Genomic DNA, 16,051 nt, shown 5'->3' with positions numbered 1-16,051 from the left:
AACCACTTATCAATCTGTTCAGACCAGTGTGGGTCAATCACGTGACAACCGTCACAGGTGATCCAGTGATCCGTCACGTGACCTTCTCTAGTCGGTCCGTCCTTCTTCCGTTCCTATCTTCTATCCTTGTTTCCGGTCCTTTCCTGCAGGTATCCACCTAAGGCCTGCCAACGGGCCTATTCTGTGTTGGTTAGGAACGTGGTTCGTAACATATTAGTGTAAAGAAGACGTACGTAAAATTTCGTAATAATTAAATCGATATTAGTAAAGATAAAAGAGGTTAAAGTTAGAGGCTAGCGGTGTTAATAAGGCATTTTTAGGTGTCCTATATGTGGGTGTGGGACGTTACTAATATATCCTTAATGTTTCTTGTTAGCGATCGATCGTGAAAAGCGGCCCATAATTCCAAACCTAGCGACTACGGTGAAGGCGGCTATAAAACAGAGGAATGCAGATTGGTACGCGGATAAGGATAATTAGGAATGGGATGTGAAAGGTTGCACCAGGGGGGCTAACACATGCATTTTCTATATAACTAAGTCACAGCCACACTTAATTCTGCTAGGATCAACAGATAGCGGTACGCAAGAACATGTAAATAACAGCACATTTCGATGTCTGAGATCGAAGATCTTTAGAAATTACCTTAGGCACTAATGGAATTAGCTGCATCACCCCAGGTTACACGACATGCATTAGAGTGCCGACCTGCATCATGATATACGAGGGTAATTAGTAAGAAACTGTTGCTACCCTTTATTCACCTGGGCAAAAGCACAAGCTGGACTTGCTTGAAAACCAAAGGAATCGCTCATCAACTTGAAAGAAAATCTGCAAAAACAACATGGCATTGGGCCTTCTTCTTTCACTGGCCGTAGCCGTGGCTGCGCAAATCGACACCTTCTGCCCACCAGTCCCATTTCACGGCTTCCCAGACACTTGCCCATCTACGCCTACCAGAGGTCCAAATTCAACCATCGGTGTATGCACTCAAGATTTTGACATCATCGGATCGGGTCTGGAAGCCGTCCACGAGAGCATCCAAGCACCAACAGGACTCGCAGTGGACTCAACCCTGAACGTCTACCTGACCTACCCCCGCAACTCCGGTCCAACGCCCAAAAACGTCGTTCTAGCGACCAGCTTCACAGAAGAAGAACCCTGGCCATCTGCTGATATCCAGAACTGCACACCAAGCCAGAACATCTCGGAATGCTTCATCAACGTCCAGAACGTAGTGCTCGACTCTCTCGGCCAGATGTGGGTGATCGACTCGGGCATAGCTCCAGGCCAGAGTAGTGCGGTCCTGTTTGGCACCAAGGTCATGTCCTTCAATGTCACGACTCGGGAGTTGATCCGGACATATTTCATCCCCGAGTCCCTCTTATACGAGAATATGAACGCGAACGACCTGCGCATCAATAACACCCTTGGAACCAACGGATATGCCTTCATCACGGACGCATCGGCCGCGGGTTCGTTGATTACCATTAACCTCGACGATGGCAGCGCAAGCAGACGACTTTTCAATACTACGGTCACACGGGCAGATCGTAACTTCGTAGGCTCGTATAATGGCCGCCCTCTCTATGGTTGGAATGGGACGACGAAGTTATTTCCCAAAACAGGATCAGACGGCATTGCGCTGGCTTCTGGAAACGTGTACTGGGGTGTTCTTGCCTCTCGGCGATACTACTTCATTCTCCAGTCCACCTTGGTCGATGATACAATTTCGGACAAGGACATGCTGGACGCAGTGCAAGATCCGGGGCAGTTGGGCTCGGAGCAAGCTGGTTTCACAGCTGATGATAGAGGGCGAGTTTACATCATGGCCTCTGAGCATAACGCCATCTACTATGTGGACACCGTGCAGTCAGAAATGAGAGAAGAAGTCAATGGCGTTGCGCCCGGAGGATCGGGCTTAGTGGCTACGGAGAATTACATGGTCAAGACCTTGGTTCGGAGCGGGTTGATTCAGCATGCCGATTCAGCTGCTATAATGGATGGATGGCTGTACTTTTGCACGAACCAACTTGCACTGTCACCTGCGAGACAGTATAATAATGTGGATGCTAGAAAGGGGCCGTTCAGGAGCTACAGGACTCGGATCGGGAGAGGGCCCGCTGCTTGAAAAATCTAGCTTCGAGCGACTGACATCCAAAATGAAATAGGTTCAGTCTCTGATACTGGTGCCAGTTACGCTCTAGAGTAAGCCTGTGGCAAATGAGCAGACGATATTCCTAGATCTTGAACAAGTTTAGTCTGTAGGCCGTTTAAGGTTGTTCCTATCACACGTTAATATACGTAGTGGTTAGATACCCCATATAAGTAAGTTCAATATATATATATTGACGACGGGCAGTTAAGCCACCCGCAGGTTCAAGGTTTTGTGATGATAGCAACGAATAACAAGATCGAAGCTCTCTTGCTCCGATCAGAATAACAAGTACCTCAACAGGTCCTTGAACAATCACCTCAACAGGTGATAGATGGGAACAATGGCCTCAGCAGGCACAATCAGATTTATAGGGGCAACAAAAGCACCTCAACAGGTACGTCAGACAATAAATTCCTCTCCAAGTAAAGAGAATTGATTCAGATTACCGTGGGAAAGGCCGCTTGATTTCCTATCCTTTTCTCAAGAGAGTGACTATATACACAGGGTCTTGAATACCCTTAAGAATACGCTTAGATAATTCGTCTGAATATAAAAAAACGAAAAATAACACCCAAAAACCCTTAACGTAGTCCACAAGCGAACGGGTCACGCCAACTAGCAAAACATGGAATTCAACACGATTTCGCAACCACAACGCCGTAAATCAATTAAAACTACTCAGAATACTCTTGACCAGATAATTCTATCTCTACCTGACAGGTTCGCGCATTATGCCCGGTCTTCCCGCATACGCCACAGCGCCGTTGCCGTGGCTGGCCGCGATTTGATCCAGCGCTATTTCCACGCATTTCCTGCTGTACTTGCTGCGCAACGTCCTTTTGATCTTGAAGATCTTGTACGCCTTGTGAATTAAGTGATCCTCCAAGCCGTACTCGTGTTTTTTTGGCCCTGCGCCGCTTGCTAATTAGAGCATTTGCCTCTCGAAGTTCGGCGACCTCAGCTTGGAGTAAAGCCATCTTATGCATAATACTCCGCGCTCCTTTCGAAAACTGATCGATAGCATCGTAAATTGACGTCGGGGAGCTATTTTGATGCCTGGAAATTCGATATTTAATAAATTCGGATTGCGAAGTAGCCTCGGTTGGGTTGTTTGGCGTCCGAGAAGCCCAAGGAAGGGTTTCCCGCGTAGGGGGCCGGGAGGACGTTGGAGTCTGTAATTTCACATCCAGCTTCTCAATAATAATATCTGGGCTTAAAGGCACAAGCCCAGCCCCTTGAAAGCCTGCACGAATATTGCTTTCGGTCAGGCTCTTCTTGAACGCGTCGCAAAATGCCGGAAGAAAGTCCTCCTTTGTGATATGCGAAATCCGGGCTCGGACAAGCTTCTCAATTTGCGAGCCGTAGGCCTTTTTTAACGGCGCAAAACATGCCACATCTAGTGGCTGGAGGATATGAGAAGAGTGGGCAGGCATACAAAGTGTAATAATCTTGTTCTCTTTGCAATATTGCTCAAAGGCGTCGGAATGGTGGCTTTCGTGGCCGTCCAGGATAAGAAGGCGATATACACCCGATTTCCGGCCTTTGGTGTATTTGTCAAAGTGTTTTAGCTAATCTGCGGTCAATTCGTTCGTATTCCAACCATTTGGGCTCACGGCGATCCTCCAGTCCTTCGGCAACGCGTAGTTTTCGTACCAGGAAGAGAGGTGGTATTGGCCCTTGACAATGATGTATGGCGGGACCGTCCAGCCTTGGGAATTGACGCCCTGGATCACCGTAGCCTATTCCCGATTGCTAGTCTGGGCTAGCTTAGTCTTACCTTTCCTTTCAGAGCTCGTAATAACCATCGATGCGGTAATCTGACCTATCATAAAGCCGGTCTCGTCGAAATTGTAGATGTCGGTATCGGCGATCCCATATTTCGCAATTGTACTGCGCACAAGGTCAAACCAGCCTTGAATAAGCTCTGGATCTTCGCATAAGGCCCGAGAATAGTTGTGTTTACGGCTAAATACCGTCTTGAGCTGTGGTTGTCGCTTAACGAAGTTGGAGGCCCAGTTCTTGCCGACGCGTAACGCGTCGCGGTTGCGTAGCAGTCGGTTTGCCATATCTTCAACAGCACTTAGCCGGGGAGGAAATGCTTGCGAATCTAGCTCAATTATCCTTTGAATAATAGTATTTTATTCTAGTTTTGTTAAATTCCGAGCGTTAGCTTCGATATTGCGACGTGATTGACGTTTTTGAAGACGCGCCTGGAGAGTAGTATTCGAGACTTTGTAGATTGTTGCAGCACGTCGGATACTAAGTGTTAAGTCATTTCTGATAGCCTGAGTTGCAAGGAGGAATTGAGATTCTTTTTGAGCAGAATCCATCGAGAATTAGTTGCATGGTAAAGTTAGGAAGTTTAGTTCTATTTTTTGCTATGGGCGTGACCCATGCGGTTGGGTGACCCGTTCGCTTGTGGACTACGTTACTATTAGGGACTAGTAGTTTTAGGAGGGGAAGTAATTATAAGGATAAGGAATAGTGTAGCTGTGTAGCTGTGTGGCTGAAGCCGCCGAGCGATCGGATAACTGTCGGAGATTGAGCTTCTTAAAAGGGGCCAAACGCGTAACACTTAGCTCGGCAGATAGAAGTTAATAAAACATCTCACTTCTTGGAATTAACTTCCATGATAGCCTACACATAGTCACCTTCCCTAGCACCCAGCCGCACCTATCTTTATAGTCTCGAAGTATTTCTCGGCCTAGGCCCTTAGTTTCCCGGGATTGGCTTTGATTCTATCGAGCATACAGCTTCGGGGCCGGGACGAGGCGGCTTCTAAGGTCGCTCCACCTGTCAGGTGGCGGCGCGTCATGGTAGACGACACCACCGTCATGTTAGCGATGGTAAGGTAGAATAAGTCGAGACGAAAGGAAGGGAGAGAGAAGTTTTGGAGAGTGATATATGAGTACGGGGAAAGGGAAGTGTCGAATGGTGATATATGAGGACTAGGACGGCGAGAGGCGACGAGAGGGCGACGACGGCGGCGGCTTTTAAATAAATTAGTTCTCGTTTCTTCTTCCCTTTGGAGGGAGTTGAGGACAAGGTGGCGCAAGCAGGGCTACAAAGGCCCCCAGCAGGGCTCTGGGCCGGCGAGCGCGTAGATTCCATCACCAATGACCAGCCCCAGAGCTAACAGCGGCCGGCCAGCGAAGGTAGGCTGTAGAAGAGACCTCTCTGGTCTTCGTAAACCCTGCTCATTATTCCGTCGTGGCCCAGGGCGAAGCGTGATGGGGGAGGGGTGGCGACAAAGAATAAGCAAGACAAGATCCCGGTGAGTAGGGGGGGGGGAGGGGTGTTATAGCCCAGAGGTACTCCGGAGCCAGGTGCGTTGGAGTCGGGCGGCCAAGCGGGTCAGGCATGGTTAAGTAGAGCGCGTACGAGGTCGTCGACGTTTTCCTCTTTTAGAATGGAAAGCATCGCTTCTTACAAGCACTCTGGGACTTTATGACTCTCGTAGAGAAATTTCCGATGTTCTTGATCATGTTTCCGTATGTGTCCGTGAGACAGATCCCACTGCAATTGGCGACCGCAGGAGCGCATGCTCGAGGGCAGGGATGACGTAAAGAAATGGAGCCGATGGAATATGACATTGGGCCTGTCAGGTTCCTGCAGCACTGAAATAGTTAGCCTTCTGTGCATGAACACGGATCTTTCAGGGATGTCTGACATGAACTCTCGGTTGTGTCTCAGCGATCTTGCATCTACCGAGTGATCCACAGGACTCTGCACTGGAGCCAAAGACAATGCTCAACATGTTGGACAATGACAGGCAAATGACTATGAGTGATTCTGTTTTTTTGTCACGTCTCTAGGCAACCGCTAGAGCAAGCTTCTAATTTTCTTTTGCGCCAACTTCGCCGCGACTGAAGGCAAATACCGCATCTACGTAGTGTATTGAAGCATAGAGTTGGCATACTATCGGAACTTACCATTGGAGCATGATTATGGCCTAATCATTGTAGTCTGGGTGGATGTGACGGTAATGGATATGCCTGGAGATGACATGACATTGAATGTGACGTGCCAGTCAAAGAGTACTCAAATCAAGTACGGAACGATCAACACAGCAAGGAAGCTGTTCGTCGGCACAGGGGTCCGGCCAGACCAACTTTAGTTGCAGATCTTATTTGGCATGTGCAGCCTGTATGTCTAACTAGGAATAGAAGGAGAAAACACCAAAAACTGGAAATATCTAGAATTAAACTTGAGCCCTTCGAGATTCAAGCAAAGAATTACCTAACAACATCAAGCCACCAAAAGAAGAGCTCCTGAATTGTCTGCACACACTGCCCCGCCATCGACTCCAACTATCGCACCTTGAATTCGCCCTATCCGCCAGATGCCTTAGGAGATGTTGTATGCATCACTTTGGCCGTTAACCAGTTGGAATTGACTTGAATTTCTTTGGAGACTAAGGGCACGGTTATACGGGTCGCGGCCATGGCTAAAGAGGGTTAACGGCGGGAACACTGTTCATGGCTTGATTAGACAAACGAGATTTCCACGAGAGAATCTCGTGTGAGCCTACTAAGTCATAATTACTTCAATTGGTGATTAAAACGGATCTTCTGACACATCTAAACTTCTGCCCAAACCCGCGGCCAAACCCAGACCCAGCGCTCCAATCTACATGATTGGCATGCCACCCGGAAGTTCTGTGAGCCAACCGTCCAGGTTCTCATTGACCTCTGGCTTGATGGTACACTGATTCGCTTGATCTAGCGACTGCACCTGAAGTGTTGGGCAGTTGATCTGGTTAGCGAAAAGATCGCTGTTGCAGTTGTTGTCCATCGCCCTCTGCAGCGCATCGCCCTTCCAGCCAAAGACATAATCGCCATGGATACCATAACCCGTGTTATCACCAAATGACCAAACGAAAGGCTGAGAGCCGTCGGTGGGCCAGATGTTCTTATCGTTGAATGGCCTTGTATCCCAGTAGGTCTCGTAAAACACCTGAGGGACGACCACAGGATGCGTTGACGGGCAGGCATTTCCATTCGGATAGGCGACGTGGCTCTGGTGGTCGGGACTATCGGTATTCTTCCCATCCCAGCACGTCGGAAACCGGATGCTGACCATGATGCCCGCGGCACAGGTCGAAGTGGGGAAGTTGAGGGTTTGCCCACCGCGCGTCATGGACGACGCCAGGCAGGTGAAGTCCATGTACTTGTACTTTGCGTTGAGCTGGGCCGCGGTGCGGAACGTGGGGTCGCCGACGGTCATGCGGAAGCCGGGCTTGAAGGCGGTTACTTTGCCTGAGGAGAGGTAGTACACAGTTTGGCCGCCTTTGGCGGACGTGAAGCCAAGTTCATTGCCAAAGGTGTTGACGCGCTTGAAGGTTCCGTTGCGCGCACTAGTGGAAACGTAGTCAGCAAACTGTCGTTGTTTATAATCAGAGCCTGCCTGGGAATTGGTCTCAAGACCAGTGCTCAACCCTGCGTTGCAGAAATAATGGAGAAGAGTAGTATATGCCAACATACCGGAAGAATAAAGTAGCAGTCCAGTAGTTGGAAAAGTCCTCAACCGGTGTGCAAGAAGTACACGTCGCGGTAGTCGGGAGGTCGTGTACAGCAGGGTCCATGGTCGTATTGAATGCATTTCCTCCAACAACTTGGTGGAGATGGGGCGAGGGGTTCATGCCGGGGTTGACCAGTCTGGATGAAGATAGTGAGCACAGCCCCTATTTATTCATCAATAGCCGTCCTAGGTTGACTTACGGATCTAGACGATCAACAACGAGTTGCGAGCACGAGAACCGAAGTGTCGCAGCCGCATCGACGCTAGGCGCGATGGCCGCCGCGGCTAGGACAAGTGGTCTCCAAAGCATGTTGGGCTTGACTGGCAGCTGATGATAGTTGCGTCTTAGGATTCAGATTCGTCACAGGTAGAAAAGCGTGCCAAGGTCGACGATGAGCGGAGCGGCATGTGTAGAGAATAAATAATCATCAGACCGCTCTAAGTATCATATGCCGTTCTCCCGAGACTGGGAGATCCCAAGTGCCGACATGACCACCAGTACCAAGTCATGTGTCCTCGGTCCTATAGCGGTCTTTCTGGAATCTAGGGCGTATAGCAGGGGTCAAATATTCCAAGGACCCAGTCCTATGAAAGTATTGTCAAATCGTTGCAAGTTATGATATAGCGGGTGAATCTTGGTGGCCAATTATCCAGATTGCATTCAGCCGAGAGATGAGCGTAGGCGTCCTATGTGAACGAAACCCTTGTCATGACCACGTCGGCAAATCTACCGTAGATCACTTATTCTAGAACCCTAGCTTAGGTTACACGTAAGACGACGGAAAAGGATTAGACGTCGAAACGCGGGGATACAGTTCCCGTAGGTATACAGAATAGGTGTTGCGTTCATGAAAGTGATAAATGCAACTAGTGGGAACTATTGATGGCGCCCGCCTTCTCTTGCGAGCGCTCAAGTGTGGTACAGGTCATGAGCCATTTCATCAACCTGGTTGAGAAGGCATATCAATTTGGAGACTTGGTTGCCAAGTGGTTGCCAACCTAAGGGCTCCCCATTTTTAGTAATTTGCACGTGCTAGAGGCCCCTACTAGCCCTGTAGGAACTTTAGCTATCATCTCGGCGGTACTCTGGCGCTCAAGTCACCGAATTCTACGGAATCCGAATAAAATTAGCTACTTCAAGCTCGACAACGCGGGAAATGACCATATAGCGGTCAATGGCTTGGCTAACAGCTCGGTTGCGATGGACGGCGCCGGCATGCTAGTAGGTTAGGGCGCCGGCGAGGTTGACGATGATCTCATTTCCGGCTAGTTATGGCAGCCACCTTGACAATCAGTCAACCCAACCCAATGTGCATGGCCGGTTGATCAACCCAAGGGAAGGGGATGGTGAGGTTGGTTGGATTGACCCGTGGCTTGCTTGCATGTTCCTCAATAGTGATCTCCTTTTGTAATGTTGAGAACGCCGGAGGATACACTTGGCGAAGAGTTAAGCTTATGGAGGATTTAAGGGTCATACTTACTCTCAAGTATAAAAGAGATGAGAACTTCGACTTCAGGAGTGATTGGGAGAGAAATTCAGATTAGGTACTTAGGGACGGTGGCGTCCTCAAAGAACCATGATATAAATTAACTCAGGTTTGTTATTCATGAAGCATTGCCATTTTATCGTTCAATATTGCATATATTCTACGGGATGGACCACCGGGTAATGCCGTATACTAGCAGTTCCTAGATCGAGCGCCCGAATATGATGCCACTTAGCGACAGTGTCAATGACATTTTTAGGTGACGTTTCCAACTTCGTCTGATGGAGGATGATAAGCAAGAAGAATTGCTTGCGGCCTGCCTCATTTGCTCGGGCATGACACTTGTGCTTATTCGCGTGTATGCATGAGTTCATATACACTACGGCGTGGCTTGGTATTTCAAAGTCTAAAATCCTATAGGATGTTATGATAGGGCAATGAACAGGTGTGGGGAAGATTTTCGGCCGATCAGGTCTTTCGGGATAGGGCTGTAGATGAGAAGTGTCACGGCGTTATCGATGCACCTTAATCGCAAGTCGCAACGGTCTCAACGGTCTGGCTCTCTTTGTCTTCTCGAAAAATACATGAGATCCCTAAGGCTTGAGCTAAACATAGTTAACAACTTGCTCTCGAGTTTGAGCCCCTATCTTTACTGTTCAGATCCTGATCATTTTGATTCACGTTTAGGACCTGAAACAATGGCCCACGAAAAAGATAAACCGAGTCACAGGGGAACTGGACGCGACGAAAAAGCATGAAAGAAGTTCTTTTCAACAAAATGTCAAATGAATCGGTCTTTCCGCATAGTGCATTTAGCCAGGTCGATGAAACGATCCGTCGAGTTATGGTAGAGGCGCTTAGGGGCACATTCCACGAGTCGGGTTACTCGGAGGTATCGGTGAGAGATCTTAGCCGTAATCAACCCGAGTTAAGGACCACATGACGGCGATCAGAGACTCTGCCATGGCGAGTTAGATGGTGAAGAATACTCAATTGAGTATGCATTCGTCTGAAACAATCCGTTGTTCTCTTTTGTTTTGCAGATGTAGAGCAAGTGTAACTACTATAATTAACTTGCATGAAGGGCATCTCTCACAGACACAATGATAAGCAACCTTTGTGACGAATCTAAAATACTTCGGGCCATCACCCCCAGAACACGATAATCCGTCCAAAGGTTTTGATCAAACACGCTTTTATCTATTTGAGAGTTTGGGGACGAAGAGGGAACAGAACAGTGCATAGAGGGCGCAAAGAGAGGAGTAAGCAATACCGGAGAACTTACTTGCTGAGTTCGCGCTCAGTGTGGCTTGCCAGGTTGGGGCTGACTGAGAATGGACGATGGAGCTGTGAATTGCATGAGAGCACGGGAACGGCATTGTTGAAACCCACCGTGTTGCCGCGGGATTGCGACTGAATCGCAAGGTGCTATCCATAATACTGCGGCTTGATATGCAGCGGGACCGCCAATCGTCCAAACGCCACGCCCACATTCTCACACCGGAGCGACGAAACTCCATCTTGCCTTGCTTTTGGTGGACCAGCACAGGTGTTGTTGATCTGAAGAGCAACTTCTCTCGTCCCTAAGGAAAACTTTGATCTGGCTGTGCCGGTTTGAGTTAAAAAACTCCAGTTTCAAGTATGCTTGATTTGGGTCAATCAAGCTTTGAATGCCTGCGTGGATCATTGACTAATTTTGATGCCATTGTTACAGGTTTTGGCAGTGGGGCCAGATTGGATGACGCCTCAACGCTTCCAGCGTCTCGATGCTCAATCAGTGCCGTCTTGTCGACTCATTACATCGGACGATCTACAATCCGGCAGGGGTCGCAACATGGGGACCGGGATTGGCCCATAACGTACAACCCCACCTTTCCGGCCACCCACCATTCTGGCCACATATTGCAATCCAATTGAAGGTATTCGAAACAGTGTATTCAACGTACTATTATAGCTATTCAGGTACAACCAGCTCTAACAGAAAGCTGTGCTCTAGGGCTTCCTGAGGTATAGATCTGATAGATTCTGACGCCTTAGCTGGGTCCAGCATTACCTGATTCCGACGTTGTACCTAGTCTCGTTGCCGTTCTACTTCAAGGGCTCGATCCATCGCTTCCTTAATCTGTACAATGTTACCAAATCGTTCATTAGGCCCTAATCGTACCTTCTTACGTGGTTTGGGGCGTAACGAAGTTATAGGGTAGAGCGTGGAACGCCCCATCGGAGGGAAGCCTGGCGCTGGGATATCCCTTGATTGATATCGTTGAGAGCGCCTTGAATCGAAATTTTCTGAATATCGAGGCATTGTATAATAATAGCCAATACCGACGATAATCTGTTGTGCCGAAGGTTGTTGTAGCTGGCAGATCAGGTGGCCAGAAAGGTGGGTGGGTACGTTACCCCCGGCCATAGTAAGACACTGTTTTCGAGATTGGAGAGGCTCTACGCAGGTCAGACAGTTCACACAGACCAACAAGAGGCGATTGTGTCAGCCCGTGTCGGGATTTTCTACATAAAGTATTGGAGTATTCCGCTTCAATATAACATGCTTTGCTATGATTCCAACTGCAAATTAGCCAATCTACGAGACCCTAAGCGCCGTACACGAGTCAAGACAGGTCCCAAAATTCTGCTTAGGTCTATCCTAAACGAGATCTTGGCGGCTGAAACCCGCCTGCCACCCGATCTACTACAGGGAACCACAACCCTCGCCGCGTGGCATCTCCGTCACCGAGATTTAGATTGAGGATAGCGAGTCCCCAGCGCTTTTGAACTGAGGCTCCAAACCCCACGTTTCCTCGGCACTTACGCACATGCCTTATCTGGTCTGCTGTTCTTTTGAGTAATGTATTAATTTCTTAACTATATCAACATTTGATCATGATTTGGTTGTGCAGTCTTCTCCTTCTCCGAGCGATAGTACACAACGATGTCTCCGCGCAATTCGTCTCGCCGCCCGACGGCTTCACCGAGACGACGGGCTACGCTGGTGTTCCGGTGCGGTACAAGGAGGTCCCAGCCGGCATTTGCGAGCTGGATCCGGAGGTGAAGAGTTTTTCGGGATACGCCGATGTAGGGGAGGATCAACACATATTCTGGTGGTTTTTTGAGGCGCGGAACGAGGAGCCTTCAGAGGCGCCGTTGACAGTGTGGTAAGTTCTCTTCACCGGATTGTCGTCGAAATGCGTCCCTAATGATGCGGTGCAGGATAAATGGCGGCCCAGGCTCCAGTTCCATGATCGGCCTATTCCAAGAACTGGGACCTTGCGGCATAGACTACTACGGTCGTGTCTACAACAACCCGTACTCGTGGACCAACGCCAGCAACATGCTCTTCATTGACCAGCCGAGCCAAGTAGGGTTCTCTTACACCAAGCCAGTTCCGGGCTATAGGCTGAATGACGACATTATAGAGCTTCCGGACAGTCACTGTCCCGACTTTGTCTCCGAACGCTCGTCATGTGGGACTTATTCATATCCCAACTTGACGCTCACGGCCAACTCGACGCTGAACGCCGCGCCCAACTTCTGGAAGACATTGCAGGGATTTATGGGTGCATTCCCGCAGTACTCGAGAAACGGATTTAACCTTGCGACTGAGAGTTATGGTGGACACTACGGCCCTGTGTTCAGCGCCTACATCGAGCGCCAGAATGCTCTCGATATTCCAGGAACAAAACAAATCAAGCTCGAGACATTACTTGTCGGCAATGGCTGGTAATTACCCCTTTTCAACCCACGAATCTCCTAACTCTGACCCGCCTACTAAACTGCACCAGGTTCGACCCCATCGTTCACTACCAAGCCTTCTACAACTTCACCGTCTCCCCTGGAAACACCTACGACTACCGCCCCTTCACCCCGGCCCAAGAAGCCCTCCTCTACACCAACCTCTACGGCCCAGGCCACTGCCTCGACCAGCTCAAAGACTGCAAGCTTAGCGGTCTTGACGCCATCTGCTCCCAAGCTGACAGCTTCTGCGCCAACCAGGTCGAGGATCTCTACACCAACTTCCTTGGCCGAGACCCCTACGACGTGCGCGAACTGACCCCGGACCCGTTTCCGTATTCGTTCTATATCGACTATCTTAACACGGCCGAAGTGCAGGCGGCCATTGGTGCGTACACCAATTTCTCTAGCAACGACGCCGCGTGGGCTGCCTTCCAGAACACGGGCGATGATGCGCGGGACGTAGATACCGTAGAAGACATCCGGTACTTGCTTTCGCACAATGCCACGGTGGCTATCTATGCTGGTGATGCGGATTTCAACTGCAATTGGCTGGGCGGCGAAGCTGTTGCCGAAGAGATCCTGGCTGCTGGGTTCGAATCGGCCGGATACACGGACTTGCTCACGAGCGATGGCCTGGTGCACGGGCAGGTCAAGCAAGCGGGCAGGTTCAGTTTCACACGGATTTATGAGAGTGGGCACATGGTACCGTTCTACAAGCCCCTTGCGGCGCTCGAGTTGTTTGGCCGCGCCATTAGGGGATTGGATCTCGAAACGGGGAAGGAGGAAGTCATGGGAGATGGCTATTTGACGAAAGGTTCGGAGAGGAGTACGTATCGCGAGGGCAATGCGACGATGCAATGGAAAGTGGTGCCGGAGAACGCGACGTATGATGCGGATAAGAATAGACCGGGTGAGGCGTGGGAGAAGCCGAAATTCGATAGGCCCACGCAGGAGATTCTGTATAGGCCGTATCCTTATCAGAAGTGGGGCTAATGAGTGATAGAATATTATGTAATAATTAATGATACATCAAACCCGAAGACAGTCTCACACTGCGGATACCCAGGGCACAGCTTCAGAGCAAGGCATCACCAATCACGAGCAAGAAAAGAAGCAAATAACAGTCAAAAAGACTCAAAGCACCAAAACATACAACACCAGGGATTCGCTGGTGGTCACCCACCCAACTACTAATCTGGCGGTTTGCAGCTTGTCTATGGGAGAGCGGACGGGATCCCGAATTCTCTGCAGCCTATGGTCGTATGTGTTAAGATATGGTGTTAGTGAAGCTTATGTAGGACTCTAGAGCCTCCCTTGAGCTCGGATAGCAACACCTAGAACAAGGGCGATAAGACATCCAAGTACAGCTAAAATCAATTATACCACAAAACATAACGTTAGGACTGAGGATAAGGACTCTAGCGAGACCAAAAATAGCTACGGATATTCATAATATCTAGCATACGGCCGAGGGCAAAAGCATAGCAAAAACATACAACACCAGGGATTCGCTGGTGGTCACCCACCCAACTACTAATCTAGCGGTTTGCAGCTTATCTATGGGAGAGCGGACGGGATCCCGAGTTCTCTGCAGCCTATGGTCGTATGTGTTAAGAACGGGTTGTAGAGTAGATTAAGTAGGCAAAGAAAAACATACAAACTACGGATTCACTGGTGGCCACCCACCTAACTACTAATCTAGCGGTTTACACTCTTGTATTCGGGAATACCGGTGTCCAGAAGTGGATGCTTCCAACATCAGAAGTGGCAGTGGATATTCCCGAGGCAACACCTCCATCAGATCTCTAAAAACGGAGAATGATTGAAAACGGAAAAGAGTACCGTCTTGGAACACTTATCTTAGAGCACCATGTCAGTCCTCCTTATTCAAGAGGCACTTTCTTTATAAGCTGAAGTAAGTACCTCGTGTACGTCACGGTAGTGCTAACATAAGAATTCATCGTGGATGTAAGGCGGGAGGACCACGTATGTTTACATATTTGCGCTCACAGCATAACTATGATTACCCTGGGTAAGAGTCTAATATAGGAGCGACCAGCAGAATTTGAAGTGTTCAAGTTTGATAGGTAAATTCGCATATATTCACAATGCTTCAGCAGATGTGCGTTTCTGTAATTTTATGCCCTTGTCTTGAAACCCTGATGCCTGGGTCTATACACACTTGAGTCCATATATATGCTGGATACAGCCCACAGGGTTACCTAACAAGGTTTGTGGAGGTCTATGGGGGCTTGACACGGATCCGATAAATCAAGTAGCATCTTCTGGATACCCAATTCTGGCGTAACGCGCGATACGATTAGCGCCGAGACCCTGGCTGATACTAGCCAATAGTACATCAGCAGTTAGCCTCGACAATCTCGATACTTCAAGAGATATATCCACACGTTTCGCGAGTTATCTACCCCAATGATCCCACACTCTACGTGCTATCGGCAGGCGAGAGCCGACTTTATATATTCCTTGTGGAAGCACGAATATCATGAAAAGCACTTATTTGGTTGGCCAGCCATGTTGCATTACATACGTAATGTGATTGTACGTGCATGTCTCGCATGGCGCCTGGCATCGACGATGAGCCTAGATTGGTTGAATAATTTCTTGAAGAGCTGTGTATATACACGTGTGGCGACCGTTATGATGATGATGTTGACTTCGTGCGTTGCGACAACCCATAAAAAGAAGGTCATACTGTTAAGCGGTCACCCATGGGTTCTATGAGGGAAAATGGGAAATCTGGCTGGTATGACTGCAAAACCCGTAGCTTCATATGCCAAATTTTCCATCTCGATCTGTCCTTTGTATCTCAGTACTGACCGCGTTGAGCCTGCTGGCGTCGATATGTTGCGAACCGTTGGATCCATGGGCTCGTTGGCAGGCCCAAGGACAGAAAGGACCAAGTTACATGATAGATCATCAGGCTCAGGTGAGTCGAGGTGATCTATGCACATCAATCAGGATACGTATATTCGTAGTAAATTTCCTAGCTAAACAGTGCTTATGATGCGAGTGCATATGGGGTGTGAATTGTTGTATTGGGAAAGGATGCCAGGTCAGCTATTCTGGCCTGGCAGAGCTCTTTTATACCTCTTATCTATCTTATCTATAGCTATAGGGTAACCCCCATGGGGTC

The 16,051-nt window shown here is 48.9% G+C and overlaps 3 protein-coding genes across 3 annotated transcripts; 2 read left to right on the top strand and 1 right to left on the bottom strand.

The window, feature by feature from the left end:
- The first annotated feature begins 744 nt into the window (after positions 1-744).
- Positions 745-2,333, top strand: BCR38DRAFT_446130 (major royal jelly protein-domain-containing protein). The gene has a single exon (XM_040861069.1). The coding sequence runs from the start codon at positions 845-847 to the stop codon at positions 2,129-2,131; it is 1,287 nt and encodes a 428-aa protein (XP_040711970.1). The 5' UTR covers positions 745-844; the 3' UTR covers positions 2,132-2,333.
- A 4,454-nt stretch (positions 2,334-6,787) lies between these two features.
- On the bottom strand, positions 6,788-7,988 carry BCR38DRAFT_351637 (uncharacterized protein; the record flags this gene model as incomplete). Its single annotated transcript, XM_040856657.1, has 3 exons — positions 6,788-7,514; positions 7,642-7,815; positions 7,879-7,988. 3 exons carry the CDS (start codon positions 7,986-7,988, stop codon positions 6,788-6,790), a joined length of 1,011 nt encoding a protein of 336 aa, XP_040711969.1.
- Positions 7,989-11,664: 3,676 nt separating this feature from the next.
- On the top strand, positions 11,665-13,896 carry BCR38DRAFT_446108 (serine carboxypeptidase). The gene is made up of 3 exons (XM_040861068.1): positions 11,665-12,317; positions 12,373-12,882; positions 12,945-13,896. Exons 1-3 carry the CDS (start codon positions 12,046-12,048, stop codon positions 13,888-13,890), a joined length of 1,728 nt encoding a protein of 575 aa, XP_040711968.1. The 5' UTR covers positions 11,665-12,045; the 3' UTR covers positions 13,891-13,896.
- The last annotated feature ends 2,155 nt before the right edge of the window (positions 13,897-16,051 follow it).

The sequence above is a fragment of the Pseudomassariella vexata genome (genome assembly GCF_002105095.1).
Source record: "Pseudomassariella vexata strain CBS 129021 chromosome Unknown BCR38scaffold_14, whole genome shotgun sequence".
In the NCBI taxonomy this organism is placed as follows: Eukaryota; Fungi; Ascomycota; class Sordariomycetes; order Amphisphaeriales; family Pseudomassariaceae; genus Pseudomassariella; species Pseudomassariella vexata.
The sequence above is the reverse complement of the archived record's forward strand: the minus strand, read 5'-3'. Positions and strand labels throughout refer to the sequence as shown.

What these genes read in the sequence shown, in the direction of transcription:
- BCR38DRAFT_446130 (XM_040861069.1), top strand. Translation starts at nt 845, where the DNA reads ATGGCATTGGGCCTTCTTCTTTCACTGGCCGTAGCCGTGGCTGCGCAA.
- BCR38DRAFT_446108 (XM_040861068.1), top strand. Translation starts at nt 12,046, where the DNA reads ATGATTTGGTTGTGCAGTCTTCTCCTTCTCCGAGCGATAGTACACAAC. An exon ending in GAGGCGCCGTTGACAGTGTG is followed by an intron (nt 12,318 to 12,372) that starts GTAAGTTCTCTT and finishes GATGCGGTGCAG; the next exon opens with GATAAATGGCGGCCCAGGCT. An exon ending in TTACTTGTCGGCAATGGCTG is followed by an intron (nt 12,883 to 12,944) that starts GTAATTACCCCT and finishes AAACTGCACCAG; the next exon opens with GTTCGACCCCATCGTTCACT.